Source organism: Pterocles gutturalis, unplaced genomic scaffold (assembly GCF_000699245.1).
Source record: "Pterocles gutturalis isolate BGI_N339 unplaced genomic scaffold, ASM69924v1 scaffold15857, whole genome shotgun sequence".
In the NCBI taxonomy this organism is placed as follows: Eukaryota; Metazoa; Chordata; class Aves; order Pterocliformes; family Pteroclidae; genus Pterocles; species Pterocles gutturalis.
Window position 1 is genome coordinate 11,577 of NW_010115641.1, and position 21,458 is coordinate 33,034.

The following is a 21,458-nucleotide window of genomic DNA, read 5'->3' on the forward strand; positions in this document are numbered from 1 at the left end:
CCCAAACCACACTGAGTGTAGGAGGGATACTGGAAGCACTGGGGAACTCACCCAAACATCACCTGCACCACATACCATGCAACAAACTCAGAGTGACACTGCCCTGCTTCAGTATCCTTCCCCTGATTCAGCCACTCCCTGTGCCAGAAAAAAGAAAAAAAAAAAAAAAAAAGAAAAAAACCAACTACCCTGGAAAAGTTATTTTCCAAAAGACGCCTCACTCCCACGGACCTGGGCTTCACCCACTAAGCACACAAACAAAAAGCCAACAGAGTACATAAGCAAGTAAGGCCTAGCCGAGGACACTGGGGTTCCCAGAGCTTGTGCAACCTGAGAGCTTCTGGCTCTTGACACAAGCTTTCCAAAGAGGGAACGCTCTCCTCCAGGGGCTGGCAGATCCAGGAGGGAGAGCGAGCTACAACCGTCTTCAAGAACATCAGGGAGGGGGGAGTCAGAAAGAAAAACAGAACGAAACCAAATCCTCCCTCGTGGTACAACTGCAACAGAAGGTATTTCTACACAATCAAGGGGTGCTGTTCCCACCAGGATGCCCTTGCTGGGTCTATCTGCCCAGAAGGACCAAGAAACACATATCAAATCTCCAAACCACCCATCATTTGTACCACCTCCATGTACACCCCCCATTAAACACCCTCCCAACCAGGCCCGGGCAGCAGCAGCCACCTTTGCCAGGGACACACAGCACCTTCCTGCATGTTCCTTCATACAATGGCACAAGAGAATGAAAACAGCTTTGCAGGAACATTTGCTTCCTTTTTTTTTTTTTGTTTCATTTTATGATTTTTTTTTTTTTTTTTAATACACAGTTTCTTCTGGAAGGAAAACTCTCCAGAACTTCACATCCTTAAGGCATCACGAGTTTTACTAGTCAAGATCCTCTGGACAGCTTATTTGACAGACCTCCTCCTTCTCTCTTCTCTCCCTTCAGAGCCATATGTCAGGATGGGCTCTAAGTGGAGTGCAGAGGGATGACGAATTTGCAGCCAAAGGGCGAGTGGTAGTTTATTCCCACTTCTTGAAAGACCTTCTGGGGAATGCCAATGTCACAGAGGTACACGCGCCCTGCCCTTTCGCCCAGGGGCAGGGGCAGGCCCAAGGCCAGCGACCACTTGGCGTCGATGCCCTGCTCCATTTCGTTTATTGGAGGGTCTATGCTGAGGACGGGTGCCCGGTTCTGGTTGGCCCAGTCCACAACCGCTTTGTACCAAGGCTGGTCTCTCAAAAAGGCATTTTCATGACAATCCAGGCAGTTGATGACTAGGTCAACAGGGGTATCTGGGAGATCTGAAAGAAACACAAACACTGTTGAGCACCAAGGACCAGCCTGAAACCACGAACTAAGGCTCAGTGCCTTCCCTCCTCACACTGTCAGCAGATTTTTCATTTTTGCCTTCAGCACGCACAGTATCACTGCATACAGTCTCTCCTTATGTTGTTACTGCCATCCTTCTGCAAAAGACACCGACACTGATATTGAAAAGCTCTGTCGCGCTCCGGAGAATGGTCAGACTTTCAGGTATAAAAACTCATCAAGTGGTCAGCACTTGAGCAGTCCCAGATGCTGCCTCACCAGCCCAGGGAAGCAGTGGTGTTCTCTCTTGATTATAAAAGAACCATTTTATATTGCACAAGCTGAAAAAAAATGCCTGTTTTTCTGGAACACGTCGACTACCTCTGCTATGGAAAGACAGCTATTGTGCTGCAGTGCCACTGAGTTCCGTGGGTCTCCCCGCACTCACCTGCTCTGTGCGACGTCTGCTGCATTCCTGGCAGATCACAAAGTCCTTGGTGCAAGGACTCCTCTTTTATAACAGGCAAGTAGCTCAGCCAGCACAGTCCCCCACCCTGCCACAACACAAAACATTGTTCCATTCCCTAAATCCCAGTTTGTTTCTCCCAACCAGTTTAAACGAAACAGATTTGAAAATACCGCTGGTGAAATGACAAAAAGAAGGCAGCTCTGTCACAGAAGATGGAGCATCAGTTTATTTTAGGCAAACTAAGAGATCTGAATTTCAACAGCTGCTGGAAGTAGCACAGCACAGCTGTCTGCTTGGCTTCCAGCAGCAGTTGGATGCTCATACACTTGCAGTTTCAATATGCTGAACAAGGCAGGCCCTTATCCGAAGAGAATGGCTGCTCTGACTCAGATCCATACAGCAGCTCTTCCGGATTTGCTCATACAGGAAACATCTGTACCAGCACAACTGCTCCACTGTTGAACCTCTCGAGTCTCTGCTGTCCTGCCAGCCTCTGACAAGCCACCTGCCTGTGGCAGTGCCACTAGGTGGTGCCACCAGACCGGGCAGGCACTGGGGAGCTAAGCGGCATAAGCCTCAGCAAGGCACGAGGCTGATGAAGAGCAGATCTGCTCCTCGCTCACTTACCTTTGACACTGGACACCTGCTGGCCTTGTGTCTTGCTGAAAAGGTTCAGCTCGTTGGTGATGGATTCCAGCATCTTGACAAAGTTGGGCAGGAAAAGGATGACGTGGACATCGTGGTTGGAGAGGTGCCGTCCACAGCTGATCCCCTGAGCCCCCTTCACATGGGGACCGCACAACAGGGCTACTGTGGGCCGCTGATGCACGTTCTTCGGGTTCAGCCTAAAACACAGACAAAAGGGGACTCTTAATAAACCTAAGAGTCTCTTACCTTCTTCCTGCAAGAGAAAAAAATCAGTCAAATGTAAATTGACAGTGTTTTGCAAATGTTCCGTTGCCTTTGAGAAAGAACCCACATCCTTTTGTAGCGCCGACACTAAAGAGCTGCTCTGCTTGCAGGTTCCCTCCAAGACTTCCCTGCACCCACAGCAGAGAGCACAAGGTCCCTGCCTGTCCTGGTTCATCACGTAACCAACTTGTATTTTCAAAGCAGGGGGCATTTTCACTGCTCACGTAGCAAGCCTGAATCCAGCACAATTTCACTTGTCGGAGGCCTTTTTTTTTTTCTCTGCCCCTCTGATTTTAGAAGAATGCTACATATACAGTCTTAGAAATACAGTCCTAGAAATATAAGGTGATTTATTCCATCAGCAGAGCCACAGTTAAAAAAAAAGAAGAAAAATAATTTCTACTCCCCAAGCTTCATCAACTGCAAAATAAAGTTGATTTATTTAAATGGCCTGCAAGCTGTAGGATTTTCAGCTGATAAGGTCAGTGCCACCTGATACGTCATCCCTTACTGCCCTCAATCAAATGATCAGGTTGTGGTGAAGTACTACCAAATAAACACATGGAGGCTTAAGGCTTACCTTCCATTTCAAGAGCAAACAATTTGGAGCATCTATGAACAACATAAAAATACATGTGCAGTTGTCTGTCCACATCAACAACTACGGTAAGTGCAGGCACAGAGCGAACCTCTTCAAAAGAGTCAGCACATACATTTATGCAAAGAGCAGTAAGCACACTCCAAACATGCTAGCAAATTGGGCCCTGCAAGAGAGCAGGATATTCTCACTTGAGGTGTAGGTGCCTGGAAGCTAATTTAGCACTGTGAAAAGCTAAGCAGCACTTTGTTTTCATGAGCTGACTTTTGGTTTTCTTGATATCATTACATTGTAACACATAAAAACAACAAAGGAAAGGTTTACTTATTGGCAAAGAGCAGCCGCTCACCAGAAATTCTGAAGTGGTTTGATCTGCCTGGGTTACACCTGTGCAAGGCTCCGTTCCCTGAAAAAATGCCCAGTAAGCGTAGAGAAAAATCTCAGCTCTGTTTTGCCTTTGACCCAAGAGATATTTCTGCTTCTTGGACACATGAGCCAAAAAGATGCCCTTAGTAAGTCATTCATCCAAGAGGGTATGTTCAGCTAGCCCTTTTCTAGAGCTGCTAGAAAGGAAAAAGCAGTGTGAACATGAAAACCTACTGTAAAGCTTCCTCCCACTTTAGAAGCCCGAGCCTCACACTGGCTTTCATGATCATCTGGAAATAGACTGATACCCAAGCTACAACACAGGTCTTGGGATGAGTTTTTTCTTTCAGAGGCAAGGAAGGCAGAAAGGTGACTGCCGCAGGACCACTGAGGGACTAGCACTGCATTACATTTACCTCGTAAGTAACCCCTCAGCCTCTTCTACTTCACCCCCACTTAGCAGAATAAAATAAGCTGAGCTTTGCTGAGAGGGTGCAAATCCACAGCAGAGCAAAAGAGAACAGCTTTACCTGTTGGGTCCTCCAAGGAGGCTCAGCGCCATCTGACTCGCACACACTCCCGTCATCTCCAGCCTCCGCTCCAGAGTCAGCCCGTGCTTCTCAGCAACCGAGAGCAGCTTTTTGTGAAGCTCGTAAGACACGCTTGGAACGACCAGCCCAGAGTCTAGGGTTCAAAGAGAGGGGAGGGAGGAAGACAGAAATGGGTATAATCAGAGACTTTTTCAGAATGCTGCAGTCTGCTAAGGTTTTATACGACAGCACTTAGAAATTATGGCAGTGACAGGCTTATTAGTTGTTACCATGGGTCTGCTTAACCCAGTAATCCAGGTTCCTTCCAAGACGATCAATGAATCCAAACAAGTGCATCAGAGCAGGCTTACTCTGAGTGAAGCACCGACAGCTAAACACAACTGCTAGACTTGAAATAATGTAAGTTTCCACAAAAATTCAGCAGGCAGCTGGCAATTTTAGCAACACATGGACTGTGAAGGCCTTTCTAACTTAGAGATTGAATACTAAATTCTTTCTTAATGGCCTCCAGGCCACCCACACCCATGCCCAAACACATGTAAGTGCACCTAATCACTGTGAAAATCAGAAGAAAAGCTGTGAACCAGACATTCCCACCAAAAAAAAGCTTGGATGCATTACATTTCCTGACATGAGTAGGGACCAGCCCCAAAACTTCCAGCCCCTAACCCACATTTCGCAGCGAAACAAGACAACCCTCCCACCTGAGCTGTGCCATGCCAGAAGCGCTGGCTTCAGACACAAAAACTGTGTCACGATATACTGAGGCTGCAAGGGGAATGATACAGCTGAAAGAATAAAGGCTGTAAAAAAATATTTCTCAGATGTTTTTTGACAGCCTGGTCTGCGAGCCAGGAAATGCTCCAGCATGTGGAGCAAGGGAAAACAAAACAAGAGAGGTTTTGTTAAGCTGAGAACAGCGCCTGCAGTAGGCAGCAATACCATGCTTCCCACTCGCTTCTACAGCCGAGTTGCCTGGAATCAGCAGGTAAGAGAAACACAAGCCCAAGGAACTGTTCTGGCCAATTCTTTGTATGTTCCTTCTCCAAGCAGGCCAAGCTGGCACTGACTTCACAGAAATAAACTCTGCATAACATCTGTAAACTCTCCTGGAAATAAATACAGAGGATTCCTTGCCACCAAAAGACAGCTCACTCCGAAGGGAGCCACAGCAATTTTTTGACAGCATGTTGAATTGTGGAGGACAAGGAAACTAAAAATAATTACTCATTGTATCTGAGGAAAGAAGCGCAAAACATCAGTGAGAGGTGAGAAAACTGCTGCAGCAGCCAGCGCAATATCCCTGAATATCTTCAGCCACAGAAATCAGCCTCTTCATTCTAGCTTTTTTCCAAAATAACTCTGATATCCAAGCCTCTTCACTGTGAGGCTTTGCACCTGTGTAGAATCAGAAGCACACACTATTCTTCCCTTGAAACATCCTCCTGCGACAGCAGCCACCCGGGTGCTCATCGCAGCCCAGCACCGAGCAGCACAGCAGGGCTCGGACCGCCTGAGCTAATAGGAAAGAGTCGTGGGAACGTGACATGGCCCAGTGAAAACGCTCTGCAGCGACCCGAGCTCAAAGGGGAACAGCCACAGCATCCACATCCGCTTCGGAGAGGAAACCTAACAGTTACTCGTGGGCTTGAGCTCTTTTGCAGATAAAAAACATAAGAACCAGTTTTAACAAGCAAGTACCATATTCCAATGAGAAAAGCGGCGTGTATTTTAATTGTGAGGAATTATGTGTACTGCCACCACATAGCACTGTCAAGCTATGGTGGGAATGGCAGGTTTTGTACCTCTTGAGGTTTTCAGACACAAATAAGAGCTATTCCTGCAAGGTAACAGTAAAATGTTGTGGAGCAGATCCTGCTTAATCCTTCCAGCCTTCATTTCTGAACTCACCGGCTAGTGCTTTGCAGATACAGAGGGCCCAAACATGCTCAAACACTTGACCTTGCATGCTAAGTGCCAATTAAGCTTCCTCCGCTAAGAGCCTTTCACGCCACGCAGCGCACATGCAAGCATGCACATTATCAGAGTCATTTCAGACTCCTGATAGCAGCCGCTGAACATTTGGAGTCATAATAAGCTACTAATAATCCTAAGCCCGTCACACTAGTCACGCACCTGCCCAGCGTTCACACCCCCTCCGAGCCTCAGGAGTCACGCTAGGCTGGGCTCTGCCCCTTTCCCATTCCCTGTTTTGTTCCTTCATCAGGTCTTGTTTTTCAAGCTTGAGGGAAGACTTGGAACAAGTGACCCGAGGTCAGGATCTCTCCAAACAGTTGGACAGGACGCATCCTCTGCCAACCTCAAACAGGGGGCTCCCAAACTGTAGTTTTGCTTCTTCTGAACAGCAGGGCCACAAATTCTCTGCTTAAATTTTGCACAAGCTCCCTAAATTAAAAGGGTGAAACAGCCAATCTATACTCTGCATCTACCCAATTTAGTCCAACTATTGCTGCCACCTCCTCTGTAACCATTTACATCCTTCCCTGAATCGCTTCCCCCAGCCACAAGCTTTAGTAAACCCGTATTTACCACCAGCTAGATGCAACTCAGAGCCCAGGGGGTTAATAGAAAGGGGGTTACTGGGAGGCAGCAGAGGCATGAGATGAACTTGGATTTAGCACGCCAGTGCTACACTTTGTCCTAATTGCTCCCCTCTCCAGAGCAGGCTCAAATGCCAAGAGAACTTCCCTTCTTTGCACTCACGCAAGGTCCAACCAGTCAGACTGGCTTATCAAAACCAGACTGAGGGAGTTAAATAAACTCTGGCAGAAAGCAATCAAGGAGGCGATGGGTAAACCCACAAACAATAACACTACTGCAACAAAACTGAACTCCTGCCAACCTTAATTATGTTTGGGTTGGACAGTGCATCTTTATTGTTTGGTAATGAAGGTAATAAAATAAATTAGCTCAGGCCTTTTAATATTAAATAAATGTATTTTACAGCTGCCTGGAAAAAAAAAAGGCAGATATAGACTAAACAGTTTTGTGACACACAGAGTACCGCCGAAGCCTGATTAAACTTGAAGTACTCTCAGTTTATGAGGCACACTCTGTCCTGGGCGCTACGACTGCGAAAAAGTTATCTCCTCGAGCTTCACTATGCAGTGTCACACGCATACTGGTTGGATTCAAACACCCTCTGCCAGCAGAAGGACTGAGCTAACTCTCCAGAAGTTAACGAAATAAAAGTTTTTCCCCAAAAAAGCCCAGAGCAATGTTGCTGCCAGAAGTCCAAACGCATCCCATGCCTTCAGTTAGGAAAAAAAAAAAGGAAAAAAAAAAAGTTACTGCTAGAATAGCTCAGTGTATAAGCCCCATCTTTTTTTCTCTTGGCTATTTCAGCAGCTAGAGAACTGCTAAATAAATACAGGCAAGCTGCAGGAATGGATGAGATGGAACTACACTTAGGATCTCCTGTAATCTGTGGGTAAAGCCATTAACTCTTTCCTTTATCAGTAACTAACTCCAGTTTCCAGAGCCACAGAGTCTAAGATGCAGTTATGCGAAGCAGGTGTAACTCTCATCCAGTTCAAGCAGAAGGGACATCCCTTGCTGCCTTTTGCGGGTTGTAAAGCTGGAGCCACCTGCCTGCAGGCTCAGCAAAACAGTTCCTTGCCCCACAAACATGAATGACTTTCTCCACAACCTTAAGGGCTAGATTATTTTTTTAAAATCATTATTATTTTTAATTAAGACAAATTCTGCTGGAGTTCTGGCTGACATTCCAATGTTAGCCTCTCCCAGCAATCATGCACAATTCACTCTGGCTGAGCAAAAAACTGTCTGAAGCACAAAGAGACTTTGCCCCGTGACCACTTTGTTTTCTCTTGCGGTTGGATAAAGTGAACTTAAATTGCACTCGACTCAAGAGATCCCAGAAACACTTCACACATTCAATATACACAATTGCTGAAACGCAGTCATCCATAGACTGAAGAGCTAGAAGACAGAGTAGAAAAGCCACTCAAGGACACGGCCCACAAAAAAACCCATCACCCTCGCAGAACAGACTTAGCCTTAGTTTTGTAGTCTGACCCTGGGACATAAGCTCTGCCTGCCGCACTGATCTAGTTCTAAGTGCATATTTTCTTTCACTATCTCTTTACCATGGGGAAAAAAGGTTTCTGGAAGGACAGGCTTGAAGTTTGGTTAGGGGGAACACAGAGAAATATTAACATTAAGTCGGATTTTTTGAGCACACTCCTGCTCTTGACAAATGGCTATCTCAGATCTCTATAGCGGTTGAGTTGAAAAATTCCAATTATTTTCCAGAAGGGACACTGGGATGGAAACAGCATATTTTCTACACGAACAGCATTAATGAGAAGAGAACCTGCCTTGGACAAAGCTTTACTAGTACATCTGGGAAAGAAGCACATACCTTACCTACATGGTACACAGCTCTCCTCTTTACTCAGTGTGCTCAGAGACACCTTGACAGAAACAAAGTTAAGGGGGAAGGAAAGATGAACTGCAAAAAGAGAATGATTTGGAGAGCCTGGTATGCTTGAGATTACATTATACAGAGTCACTGATGACGAGCTGAGATACTCCACCCTACTGCAAACTCCTCTGAGTTCCAACATACCTGCAGAACTTTGTGGCCACTGCTAAAAGCCCTGACCCCAAAACACCATGCCATTCAAACACAGACCATTTCCATGCTGACGGCCAACAGAAGGAACAGAGACAGACCTATGTCAACACACATTTAAACTCTTTATCTGGACAGCTCTGCAAGTGGAAAAAGACAGCTCACACCTCATAAAAAGGATCAGCCTTTCCAGGGAGGCAGATTCTTGTTAAAACAGTTACACTTTCCCTTTCAAGGGTCACATAATGGTAAATAGACGGATCAACAGCAGCCAGCCCAAAAGAGTAAAGACTAACTATATATTTGGGAGCGATTTATATATGGAGCCCCAGGGATGGACTCAGCTCAGTCATGATCAAAGACCTGGTAAGCTCTGTTAGCTTCAGGTTTTCATTTTTGTTGGGAACAGATCCCCATCTTCATTCCCTGCTTCCTTCTAAAACACACACTAGTATACCTGCTTGACAGCCTGGCTCCATCAAATTAGCTCTCAGAAAAGCATCCTGGTGGACTCAAGTGTTTAGCAAGCTTTGCTTACCTCCTACACAGATCGACTCATTTTAGTCAGTAACAAAAACACAGACTGGCAGCCCTGCAGATTAGTCTTTTGGAGAACTGGCATCAGAGGTTTGCTGCTTCTACCGCTGCACAATCCTGGCTATTTCCTAGCTCCATGGAAATATGGCATAAAAGAGCATGCAAGGACTCACAGACTTCTTCCTCTCCCACAGTGACAAGAGCTGGCTATTAGCTCGCTGTCAATCACCAGCATCGCCTTGTGCTATTACAGCAGACAGAATAATCATTCTATCAGCCAGAGCTCCTTTAAAACAATCATCTTCAAGACTGGCCTAGGGAAAAAATTACAAAGTACTTATTTCTCCTATAACTAGGAAGTGCTTTTTGCAAGCAAAGCTCCCCTTAGGAGTCCAGAGACAACTCTGTAGGGAGAATTCAGAAGCAGAAAGAGAATTCCTGCCACAGATACATCCAGAATTAGGGCTTTTGGGGCTATTGGCACTCTCATTTCATTTCAGCAGCTGCTGTTCTTTGAGCCACTGAGAGAGGTGGGCTGCCTACGGCTTAGTATCCTCCTTCCAGTTGCTAAACAAAATAAATCAGGATATTTTTCAAGTGACAGTCCATCCAAGCACAATGACTATCTTTCTGTCCCAAAGACATTTTTCAAGTGACAGCCCATCATTACTCCAAGCACACTTAATATCCTTCTGTCCCTCGGAGGGCTGACTTGCTACAAAAAACACTAGACTGAATGCCAGAAACAGTAGGCAAGTTGCAACTGTTTACAAGAGCTTTCACTAGGTAGCCATTGGCATTTCCTAAACAAAAATAAACTTCCTCAGTGGGCACAAAAGAAGTCACCCTCTGTGGGAAAAACATCTAGAAGGATGCAGCACTGGGACACTTTTATCATCATTCACAGGAGTGTGAATGTGCCCTGCTCAGCACCGGCGATGGGATACTGTAGCTGTCAATCCCTTGCCCGCTGTGTGACACGACAGCTTTTCTTCCAAACAAATCCAGAATTCCATACGGGAGACTAATCACCCAACAGTAGCTAATGAGGCTAGCGAGACCTTGCAGCTACAGAGGGGAGTTGCCTACCACCCGCCCTGCGTAGGCTTGCCAAGAACAGAACACGAAAACAGCAGTCCTTTCACTGAGCTGCTCCCTGCAGCACGCTGCAAATGGGGAGCCAAGAGTTTCCACAGGAAAGGAGGATGGAGTTTAGCAAATATGATTTCATTTTCATCCCCCAAATTTACTTACTGATGCTTGCTGCTTATTGCATGTCAGAGTTTCCCTCCCAGGAACTGTAACTGCTAGAATACCACGTTATCCATATTTCTCAAATTGGCAGCTGACAGTGGGTTAGCTTTTGTTTCAGTCTAGACATACATAGAGGCCTTGTCTCCTCTCAAACAAGCCAGCTGGAAGATGAATTGACAAGTAGCAAATTTAAAAACAAAACAAACAAAAAAAACACACCAGTAAATCACAGACAAAAGTGAAGAAGTGCTTATTCACACAGCAGACAGGCAATCGGTGGAGTTGCTTGCCACAGGGCACTGAGAGAGAGAGATTGAAAGCTCACATAGATTCAAAAAGCAATAGGTTAAATTAAGCAGAAGAGGAAAAAAACCTCATCAAAAGCTATTAATACTGAACTATCGCTTCTGCTTCAGGAAGTCTTAAAATTGTGAAAGACAAAGTACTCAGGGGAAAGTCTCACTGCATGTTTACTCTCTTCTTTCACTTTTCCTTAAGTATCCTGGGAAACACAATACTGAGCTGGACTCGTTCTGATATGACCAAGGACGTTTTTTATCTCATTCGAGAGCAGAACAAATCAATAGGAAGATGGATGACACAAATGGAAAATATATCATTGTAGAGGAGAACCATTAACAAAGACTTTTTTTAAAAAACTGAAAAGCAGCAAATCATTGCAAACGAACCAGCTTCCTCCTGTGAAGTGTTTTGCACACCCCAGATGGAGTTTCTGGGCAGAGAAAGAACCTGGGCAGATGAAGGCCCTGATCACACTTCTGCTCAGTGGCCAACCCACCAGGTTATTAGCTATTTAGTGTCTCTCTACAAAAAGACCCCAAGTTTGATTTTATTCTGATGTGGAAATTAAATGCTCCCGGAATGGCAAAGTTCCTTCACTCCTACATTTTGTAAGTGCTAAAACATATGCAAAATGAGGGTAGGACACCACAACGAGACTAAAGTTACAGAGAATTCACACCTAACTCTAACATAAAGTACATATGCTATACTTGATGGCATGTATATGTATAGAAACAAAAAGATTCCTCATAGTAAAAGCCATTTGCATCTATAAGCAGCTCCTGGTGAGAGCACCATGACCTGGTGCTTAGCCCAAAAAATACTCCTGAACATGAAATGAGAACAAGTTCTACCCTTCCCCAGGGCCAAGGCTGAGGAGCTGTATCATCATTCTCTGCATTCGGATTTGAGGAGCGCTGCCTCCCTGGAGCCAGGCAGCTCACTGACCCACCCCACTACCTTCACCGCCATCTAAGAGGCTACTTAGCAGTAGCAAGGACCAGAAATCAGACTCACAGGAGAACATCTGCACAGCAGCTGGCACCAGCATGCTGAGCTAGCTTCCCCTCACAATACACTTGACAAATACTTCCACTCAAACACCTGCCTAAGAGTTTTTCTTTCCTTTTATAGTTAATGCTAAGGTAAAGCAAAGGAGAGAAAGACATTCTTTACACACACATGAATGTGTTTGTCAACCTTTCTGGGACTTGATCACACATCCCTCCTTCTCAAGAGCCAGCAATCAAGTCCACACGGTTTCATCATGCTACTAAAACCAAAGCAAGGATTCAAATGGCTCCTATTCAATTTCCATTCTTGTTATCCAACCACCAGTTTTGTTCCCTACTGCAAAAACACTTACCTTGTTGCTCTATCTTAATATTTTTTATCTTGGAAATATTGCAAATAAAGGTTCTATGTGGATACAAGGCACAGATCCAATCTTATGTGAACAAATGCCCTTGATTGTACCACACTAAGCTGATAGTCACCCCTTGGGGAAAACAATCCACCACATGTGCCCCAGAAAAGTGGCAGAATTTGCATCCTTAGCAGTAAGGGATGTCGCATACCCGTGCAGAATTCTTTGTTAGCGTTCTGGGGTACAACAATCCTTCTGTAGACTATGGGCTCCGATTCCAAGATGTTCTCGTCGTGCCGATAGCGAGCTGGTTTCTCATTTGGGGTGCCCCGGGAACGAGTGCCGCTCCTCCTCTCATAAGTTTCAATCTCTTCAAACACGGCTGCCTTGTCAAAAAGGGCCAGGTTCCCTTCAAAATCAAAATCGGTGTCTGGGATTTCATCAATGTCATCCCCAAAGCACTCATCATCTTTGCTCTTCATTTGCCCATTTTTCAAGCCACTCTTCTTTGGAGTCACTTGGTTCGGGTGACGGCTACTGGACGACCCTAAAAAAAAAGAAAAAAACAGAAGCAAGTTGAAAGACACATGGAATGGAAAAAGCCACATTCGCTCATATGCTTTTCTCAGCACATTTTTTAACAGAGGGGAGCTTATGCTTGCAATCCACTGACTCAAGGGATACTCGCTTCCCAAGACCTCATCTTTGGCATTACTCATGCTAAGATAAGCTAACAGAAAATAGAACAAGAGCATCAGGAAAGAGACTTTCAGGGACTTTCCACTGGCAAGGTTAGAAAAACAACCTTGACAACAGTAGCAAAATAAGTGTTTCTCCACATTTTCTTCAATTCAAGACAGTGTCACATTAGTGATAAGATAATAAGCTAGCCGTGACCTATGACATTTTCCTTCTATACTGAGCTCATGTTCATGCAGCCATGTGGCACAAGACCTTCTTTGGAACTTCCCTAAATTTCAGAAACTAACGTAGGTGTTTTCTTTCATAAGAAGCTAGTCACCTATTAATGATCTTTAAGGGAGAATTTTAAATCCTGAATATATAGTAATTTATAACCCTGAATAATATTTCTTTTTCCTCGTGCTTACTATCAATAGGCACACATTTCTGTACCGATATGAAGTCCACTCCCTTATTTCTATTTCCTTATTCTATCTATTCATCATCTTGCATGTTTAAGTACACTTCTTCCCAATCCCAACTGTGAAAGCCTGATTCCTCTGGAGTGAAATTGATTAAAGTCTCCTCATTCCCAGCTTGTGGCTGGAGATTAAGGACTGATACAGAACCATATGCAATTACGAGTTCAACACAACCCTTTACTTGCTTATTTCTTACATTATTATTCAGGTCACCTGTACAAACTCAAGTCCAGACAATATCAGTCTGTTTGTTATACCCACAGATAAATTTGCTATTACTAGAAAATATTTCAGGGCAATTCCAGCAATTACAGGTACCACCTACAGTGTCCAACAGATGGAGTAAGAGTTACCATGCTAAAACTGCTTGCTCTGTTAAAATATTTCTCATTGTTTAAGATATCACCACTGCCAGTAATTTATACAAACAAGTTTATAGACAGAATCCATTTAATAAAACAGAAACAAACTGCCACCAAGTCACGACAATGATGTGTACTCTTTATATACCTCCTCCAGAAATGAAAAAGCAGCATTTTTTTGTCTTTACACATTATTGCCAATCAGTGAGAGAAGACAGGAAGAATTTCAAGTCATCTAAAGATACTTACAATATATCCCAAAAAGATTTGCAATAGGTGCAACCTTCACGGCCTTCCATAAAGTTACCTGTCACCTTCGTAAGTGCAGCTGGGTCTTGGCAAACCCCCCCTTCTCCCTGCCTGGAAAGGTTTATTTGTAACCTCAGGTCAGACTGGCAGAGCAGCCACAACCTCCCCAGCAAACCTGAGCTCTAATCTCCCACATTTCCTAAGTGTGAAATCCTCGACTCCACCAACAGGAACAGCGCTTCAACTAGAAAGCAAGGGACCATCCTCCTGTCAGCTGTTTCTACGGGAGCCTTCATTCATTTCAGGATCAGGACAGGAACTGGAACATTCAAGACCAAAGTGCCCACTCTGGCCAAGTTAACAAACAGAACACATCTCTCTACAGCAAAGTTATTCAGTAACTCAATTCCACAACTGAAATTGCAGCCGTTAACTCCAGAACACCCTTATGATTACCTGAAGCCTTTATAGAAAGCACTATAAAAACAGAGCAGAGCAGAAAGCGCTTTCCTGGAAGATACAGGCAGGCTTGCCTGGGTTCTTGGACACTCATCAAGGATTTTGTAAGCTCTGGCAAATTTGTTTGGCAGCGTGATACCGAGTTCACCTAACACCATGCTGAAAGATGACTTGCTAAGGATATGTACTTGGTTTTATTCTCAATTAAGAATGCATTGTCTGAGCGAAGATTTTCCCCTGTTTGTTTTTCTCCATATTTTAGACAGCATGTCATTTGTTTTTTTCTAGAGAACTGTTTAAGTGACTAACCTGAAAGCTTCCCCAGCCCCCACGGCAAGGAAGCTGTCTGAAATGCTCAGCAGCTCCTGCTCCGCTGTCTTAAGTACTTTAGCTGAACAAAACAGATCCGAACACCCTAAAGCACCCCCCTCAAAGCTGCTGCAGCTCCAGTCTCCAATTGCACCATAATTCACAAGTCCAGCAACAGCAAAAACATGCACAAGAAGTCAGAGTCCAGTATTTCCCACCTTGAAAAGCAGGAGATAAGACCCCAGAATGAGGATTTTCCTAGCGTAAGTAATTTGTAGTGCTGGTGGGTTTTTTGTGCTCTAGTTATACAAGTTTAAAAACATCCCCAGCAAGCATGGAAGAGACTGAAAGAATCAACTTTTCCCAGCTTTATCACATGGTCTAAAGAAAGATGTTGGTTTTTCCCTTCTTCGCCAACACCATTATATCATTCTAGCTACAGCACTTGTATGTTAAATATCTTAAAAGGACACCTACAAAATTAGACAGCTAATAGCATGTCTCTCGCAGCAACACAGCTACCCTGCCTCCTGGATTTACTCTAACCTCATTGCATCGCGAAAATCCACCGACCACAGCACAAAGCCACTTACCTCGTCAAAACAAGCTGCATCAGTGCAACAGCCAGCATGAAATATTTATTCTGCACATACTGGAGCAAGTGAAACCAGCCAAACAGAGTTGTGTGGTCAATAACCACACTTTGACAATACTCTCTATTTATAGAGTCTCTATTTATAATAATTTGAAATTACTACTAACTACAGCAGGTAGTTTGTTTTCAGATGCAGTGATTTTCAACCTACTGGAGACATCAAAGAGTTTTTATAAAAAACTAGGTGAGAACAGACTACTGCAATACACCCTCTGACAAGAAGCCACAGAAGGACGGATACCAGAATTCAAGAATTGCTGGGGACAAAACACAATATAGGAGAGAGAAAGGATAAGTCTTTCTGGCAAGGAGAATTCCAGTACACAAGCTACGGCCAGTCACTTACATGCATAGTTTTGAGAGAAAGGGAAAGCTTCATACCAACACATCACTTCCAAATTTGACGTATAAACCACTGTACACAACTTGGTATGGAGCTGGCAACTGCCACTACCAACACGGGAATCGCGTCCAACGCTGCTGCTACCAGCCGCACAGGAAATGAAAACCCAGACCAACGCAATGGGCCGAGCTCTCCAAATGGTCACAACTCCAGGTTGAAGCAATAGTCAAGGGACTCTCAGAGGTCAGATGAATAAGCTAGAGCCTCCAAGGAACACACCGGCAAACCAAGCCTGCTTCTTGTGTCACCGTCAAGTGTTATGGCAACTCCGTTCGTTCCTGTTACCAACAAGAGTTTTTACACTCATTCTTCTGCAAACAAGCTGACCTGAAAAACAAAATGTGGAGAGAGATGCACCACTGTGCAATGGATCCAGGGGACAGAAAAGGCTGATGTGAGCAGTGTGTAAATGCTGACGGAATAAAAAGCTGCACTAGAAAAGCTGTGAGAACAATGGCTGGAAAGCTCCCCCGACTCCCCTGCAGACACAATGAATGGGAGCCAAGACCTAACCTCATCAAAACGAGCCGCGCCGGCATTGTGGTGGGCAGCTCTCTAACCCGTACCAATGGATGCCAGCTCTGAAATACTGCTGACCTGCACAGCCAGCTGGCTTTTCGCACAGAAGTTGCACAGACCACGGCAGAGGCCTCCAGCAAACTCCCTGCAACGTTATGCAGTGTTCCTCTTAAAGATGGGAGCCAAGACCTAACCTCATCAAAACGAGCCGCGCCGGCATTGTGGTGGGCAGCTCTCTAACCCGTACCAATGGATGCCAGCTCTGAAATACTGCTGACCTGCACAGCCAGCTGGCTTTTCGCACAGAAGTTGCACAGACCACGGCAGAGGCCTCCAGCAAACTCCCTGCAACGTTATGCAGTGTTCCTCTTAAAGCATGGCCACCTAGACAGGCAAGAAGACTGGCAGCTGACGCTGTTCAGGGTGAAGAGCCGAAAAAGAGGGCAAGGGGAGGGAAGGGAAAACTCAAGCAGAAGAATCCGTGATAAGGCTAACAGGAGAAGTGTCCACCACCTCCCAGGGCACTGGCGACACACACGCCAGACCAAGCCACTATTTCAGCTGCATTTGCTTCCACAGCCCGATCCTGGGGACTACAGAAAGCCAGCCCTTCGAGTCCTTTCGGGTCACAACTTCCAGCACCTCTGCCCTGCACATGTATGCGTGAAGCTTATTAAGGAGAACAGCACATGGCTCCACGTCAAATTGGCAGCTCAACTCCCCACAGAAAAGCGCCTCCCTCAAAAGATAAACAATACTTCCCAGACCTTTTTTGTTTCTTAGGAAAAAAAAAAAATAACATTCACGTACAGCACACAAGCAAATGTCAAGTCTCTAGAGAGCTGGCTGCCTTCCCGCAAGATCCCTGTGGGAGCTTTTGCCGCCAGCCCTGGCATGAACAAGCCTGGTGCCAGCACAGCATAGAAACCATTGTTGTGAAACCTGCACTAGAATGTGTTGTTTATTGATTCCTGTCACACAAGTAGTCTGAAGGGGGAACTTTGTCCCTGACTTAGCACGCTAAAGGGCATTGAGAGGTCAAATTTCAGCTTTACTAAACCCTATGACTTAAGTTCTAGATGACATCTCAGCTCATTCTTCCCCAGACACCTGTACTCACCATCTCCATGGCGCCAGGACCCCTTCCTTCCCCTCCCAAGGTTCACCCATCATTTGCCCTGCTCTCCAAACACATTTTAGAGGGTAAGAGTTCATTTTTCTATTTCGTTTATCCTAAAATGGATCCAAGCTAAGAATAATCTACATCTAGCGCCTTGCTCAACTTGTTTCAAACAAAGTCTGTAAAAGAAAATTTGACCTGCTGTTGTGCTTATGTGATACTGACACAAGCTGTTTGTGGTTTAAAGCACTCACGGCTCACTCCAGACCTACCAGACACTGGCAAAACAGTGTTACGCGAGGTAATCCTCCTACACGCTCCATCCAGCCAGAATAAAGCAAAGCAGAGGCTGCTTTACATGTTTAGGTAGCTGATGCTAAAGCTTGAAAAAGTTTTTCTAAAAACAACCAAAGTAACACACTCAAACAACTGCAATTTAGGAAGAGTTAGGGAAATTTTAAAAAGAAGAATAAATCAACCTTAAGGAACCACAGCTCTCCTCCTGCAGCAAGTACTACAGCATTTAGGCCTCGGTAGAAGTAAAACACTCAAAACCAGGAGGCTTGAAGATGGTTAGGTCACCAAGTGCACACCTCCCCTCCGCATAGTTCTGTCTTTCCTCCTCCCACCAAGTCCGTTTGGCAATCATTTAAATAAAGAAGTGAGTATGAGAAGAGTTACAGCCCTTCCAGAAAATAATACAGCTGTTGGTGGGGGAGGAAGACTTCCAGAGGTCCAGGAACTTCTCCCCATAAATACAGCCTTTGATCTCCCTGTTTAACTGGCCTTGCCCTACCTCGCTTTTGTTTCTTTACTAAACACAAAAGCAGGGGAAAAAATGAAGTAATGGAAATAGAGTGGATAGATACTGATGCTACAGCAATTAAGTAATGGAAACACACTGATGTTTCAATAATTGCATGATGAAGATCTGGAAAAGAGCATAGCCCAGGGGGCTTTGAGGAAAAAAGAACATACCCAATTTTGGCACAGCGTGAGAGCTGGCTGAAGATTTTACGAACAGAAATAAAAATAACAAATGCTTGACCTTGAGATGCGTTGAACGTAACTTTACATCATCCTCATTAGAGCCCACTAATTTGTGTTTTTAACAACACAGCAAATAACATTTGCAATGACTTGTAGGGTGATGTTGTAATAGGTTATGGTTATACAGGCCTTAAATAGAAAAGCTTCAGAACATTGCAATTTGTTTCCAGTTCCTTTTAGAGGAAAAATGGAGGCTGGCAACTGAGCAGTTTTCAAATTGCAAAGATAACAGGAATGAGAAAATCATTGTAACCGGCACTATTCAGCTCGACATTTTCTAACATTTGATGCTGGGACAAGGAATATCTCCACTTCACTAATTACACTCGAATATTCACTTTAACAAAAGAATTGTTAAAGAACTATTTGCTTTTTATGCAAATAGGCATCAACCACACTTCTCAGAAATGCTGCAGTAAAGAAAACACGAGTACATTGCTCTTTGCATACTCAAGATGAGTACAGAAGAGATTGCATCATCATCTAATCATAACAGATTTCAAGAGAAGTGACAGACATTTGGAAGATCTACACTTATAATACTTTGAGGTACATCTTGTGAAGGCTTTCTCCTCACTATTTAAATTCCTCTCCTGCAGATCTTCAGGTGGCAATACAAGAATAAAAGCAAACAACCAAAAGTTTCCAGCACTGTTTGAAATGTTCTTGCTGAAGAAGGGAAGATGCTGCAGCGGTAACTCAGGTAGGCAAAAAGGAAAGTTGCAGGATAACACCGATACTCACAGGAATTGTGTCTGCGGCGGAAGCCTTTGGACTGAGTCAATGTTTCCACATGTCGATCCATGTAGCTCTTGGAGCATGGCTGCTGTGGAGAGATGATGATATCCTGATTCTTCATGTCCATTCTCCTTGGGATATTCTGTGGTGCGCTGCTGGAGATGGGCTTCTTTAACACTTTCCCAGTGCCATTCTGACTGGGACCCACTTGGCATCCAACACCAGGGATGCCCATTTCCGTCTGCTGCAGATCCCCACATTGTCTGTTGTCCCCAGGCCCTGGGATCTCCAAAATTTTCAGTTCAGTAATGTCACCTGCCCTAAAAACAGAGAGGAAAAATAACTATTTTAATACTCAAACACAGAAAATATTTCCACAGACATCAAAATATTCAGCTGAAATGGTATGAATCTTCAAAATAACAACTCCAGTATTTTTATACTGCACCTGGACTGTGTGTGAAAGGTTCTGTTCCTAGCTGAAACAGGAATCAGTCAAGCAGAAAATGGAAGCAACTGGCATGGATCTTTGCAGAAATCTGCATTAATTTAACAGTTTCTAGATAATATAATTAATCTCAGCCTTGAGGCTACTATTGTTCTTAATACATTTCTACAGAAAGCTGCCCTTAGATCAGTGCAATTCATGCTCAGACAGGGATGGCACTTCCTGTTTCCTCAGAAAAAAGATAAAACTAATACAGCACTGGGCATGAGCCAAAACGAAACAAAGAAGTGGTTACAAAGACCTCCATCTGCACTGACTGCAAGAAATAAATCAGAAGTTAGGGTCTTTATTTTAAACTCAGGAAGTATTTGTCCAGCTGGGATATAAAAGTAGCAAGAGCTTGCTGCAGACTTCCACACATCTCCTGGAAGAATATGGTCATTGTCTTTCCTCACTCACTCTCTTCAAAATCCAAGAAAAAAAGAGTATCTTATTTAAAAATCAGTGACTCTGCATCTTAACTATTGTCATATGCCAGACAACAGGAAAATGTCCAGTGACGAGTGACTCTCATTTTTCTTTTTAAGCACAGTGTTACCAGGAGTTGGTGGGAAAGAACTCCTGAGAGCTGCAATACTGCTGCATCGAGGCAACTTTTTGGATCAAAACCCTCTCCTGTCTACACAGAGAAAAGAACATGCAAGAGACTGATGCATTTCACTTAATTGTATTGGGGCAATAATTTTAATTGATCTATCACTCTGCCATCTCTCATGTCACACTTTAATTACACGTAGTACACACGCTGAAGGCAAAGCTTTAAGAGAGCATGCCAGCCCCCTCAGCTACCTGAAAACTGTAATATAGAATGTATGCACACAATATATACATATACACACACAGCCTCGCCCACAAATAACCTCCAAGTGCAAGCTACACCCCTTCTGGCACCAGGATCACAGAGCAAGAAAATAATCTGCACACAAACTAACAGAAACACGAGAGGCACTTCTCATCCAAAGACGCTCAGTAGCAGCCGGGAGATTTAAGGCAAAGAGCCCATTTCTGGGGGAAAAAAAAAAAAAAATTGAACAAAACATCCAAACCACCAAAGACCTTGCCTGGAAAAAGGCAGGAAGAAAAAAGAAAGACACAAACCTGAAGGTGACTTCTGGCACGAGGCACTTGACCCCATTATGGAAGGGCCGCGTCAGAGAAATGGTCTGGCTGACCTGATCCACAGCAGACACCCGTCCTTGGTAGACTCCCAAGCTTTCTCCACAATTAATTGACACGATGCTCCCAAGCCAGTCCGTAGCCATATTTCCAGCACACAATTGCTGTAAAGAGACACAGGCCTGGCTGTAACAAGATGCAGGCACTGACAACCCAAATCAGCATCAACGGCATCCCCCGGCCCAGAACCCTGGCTTCCACCCAGGCTCCTGCTTTGTCAGCTCCGCTCTTCTTTGTGGCGGGGAAACAACATCCTGATGATCACAGTGAGCGTGTAAATCCCTGGACAAGGCTTTGCCTATACGATTTTTCGTAATGCAGGTCACTGTTTGCATCATTAAGGAAATAATTTGCTAACTGAATTCAAGACTAACAGCTTCCAACAGCAATATTTAGTATTTAGTTCTGTCTACGGACATCCTCCCTGTAATTTCAAACAGGGAATTTATCTTCACTTCCCT

The 21,458-nt window shown here is 44.5% G+C and overlaps 1 protein-coding gene across 1 annotated transcript; it reads right to left on the bottom strand.

Annotated features, from left to right (window-relative positions):
* Window positions 1-250: 250 nt before the first annotated feature.
* EDC3 (enhancer of mRNA decapping 3) lies at window positions 251-21,122 on the bottom strand. Its single transcript, XM_010075260.1, has 6 exons — window positions 20,920-21,122; window positions 19,320-19,633; window positions 12,498-12,833; window positions 4,188-4,341; window positions 2,409-2,626; window positions 251-1,305 (listed from the first exon to the last, which is right to left on the bottom strand). The coding sequence occupies exons 1-6, from the start codon at window positions 21,081-21,083 to the stop codon at window positions 971-973; spliced, it is 1,521 nt and encodes a 506-aa protein (XP_010073562.1). The 5' UTR covers window positions 21,084-21,122; the 3' UTR covers window positions 251-970.
* Between the last annotated feature and the right edge of the window lie 336 nt (window positions 21,123-21,458).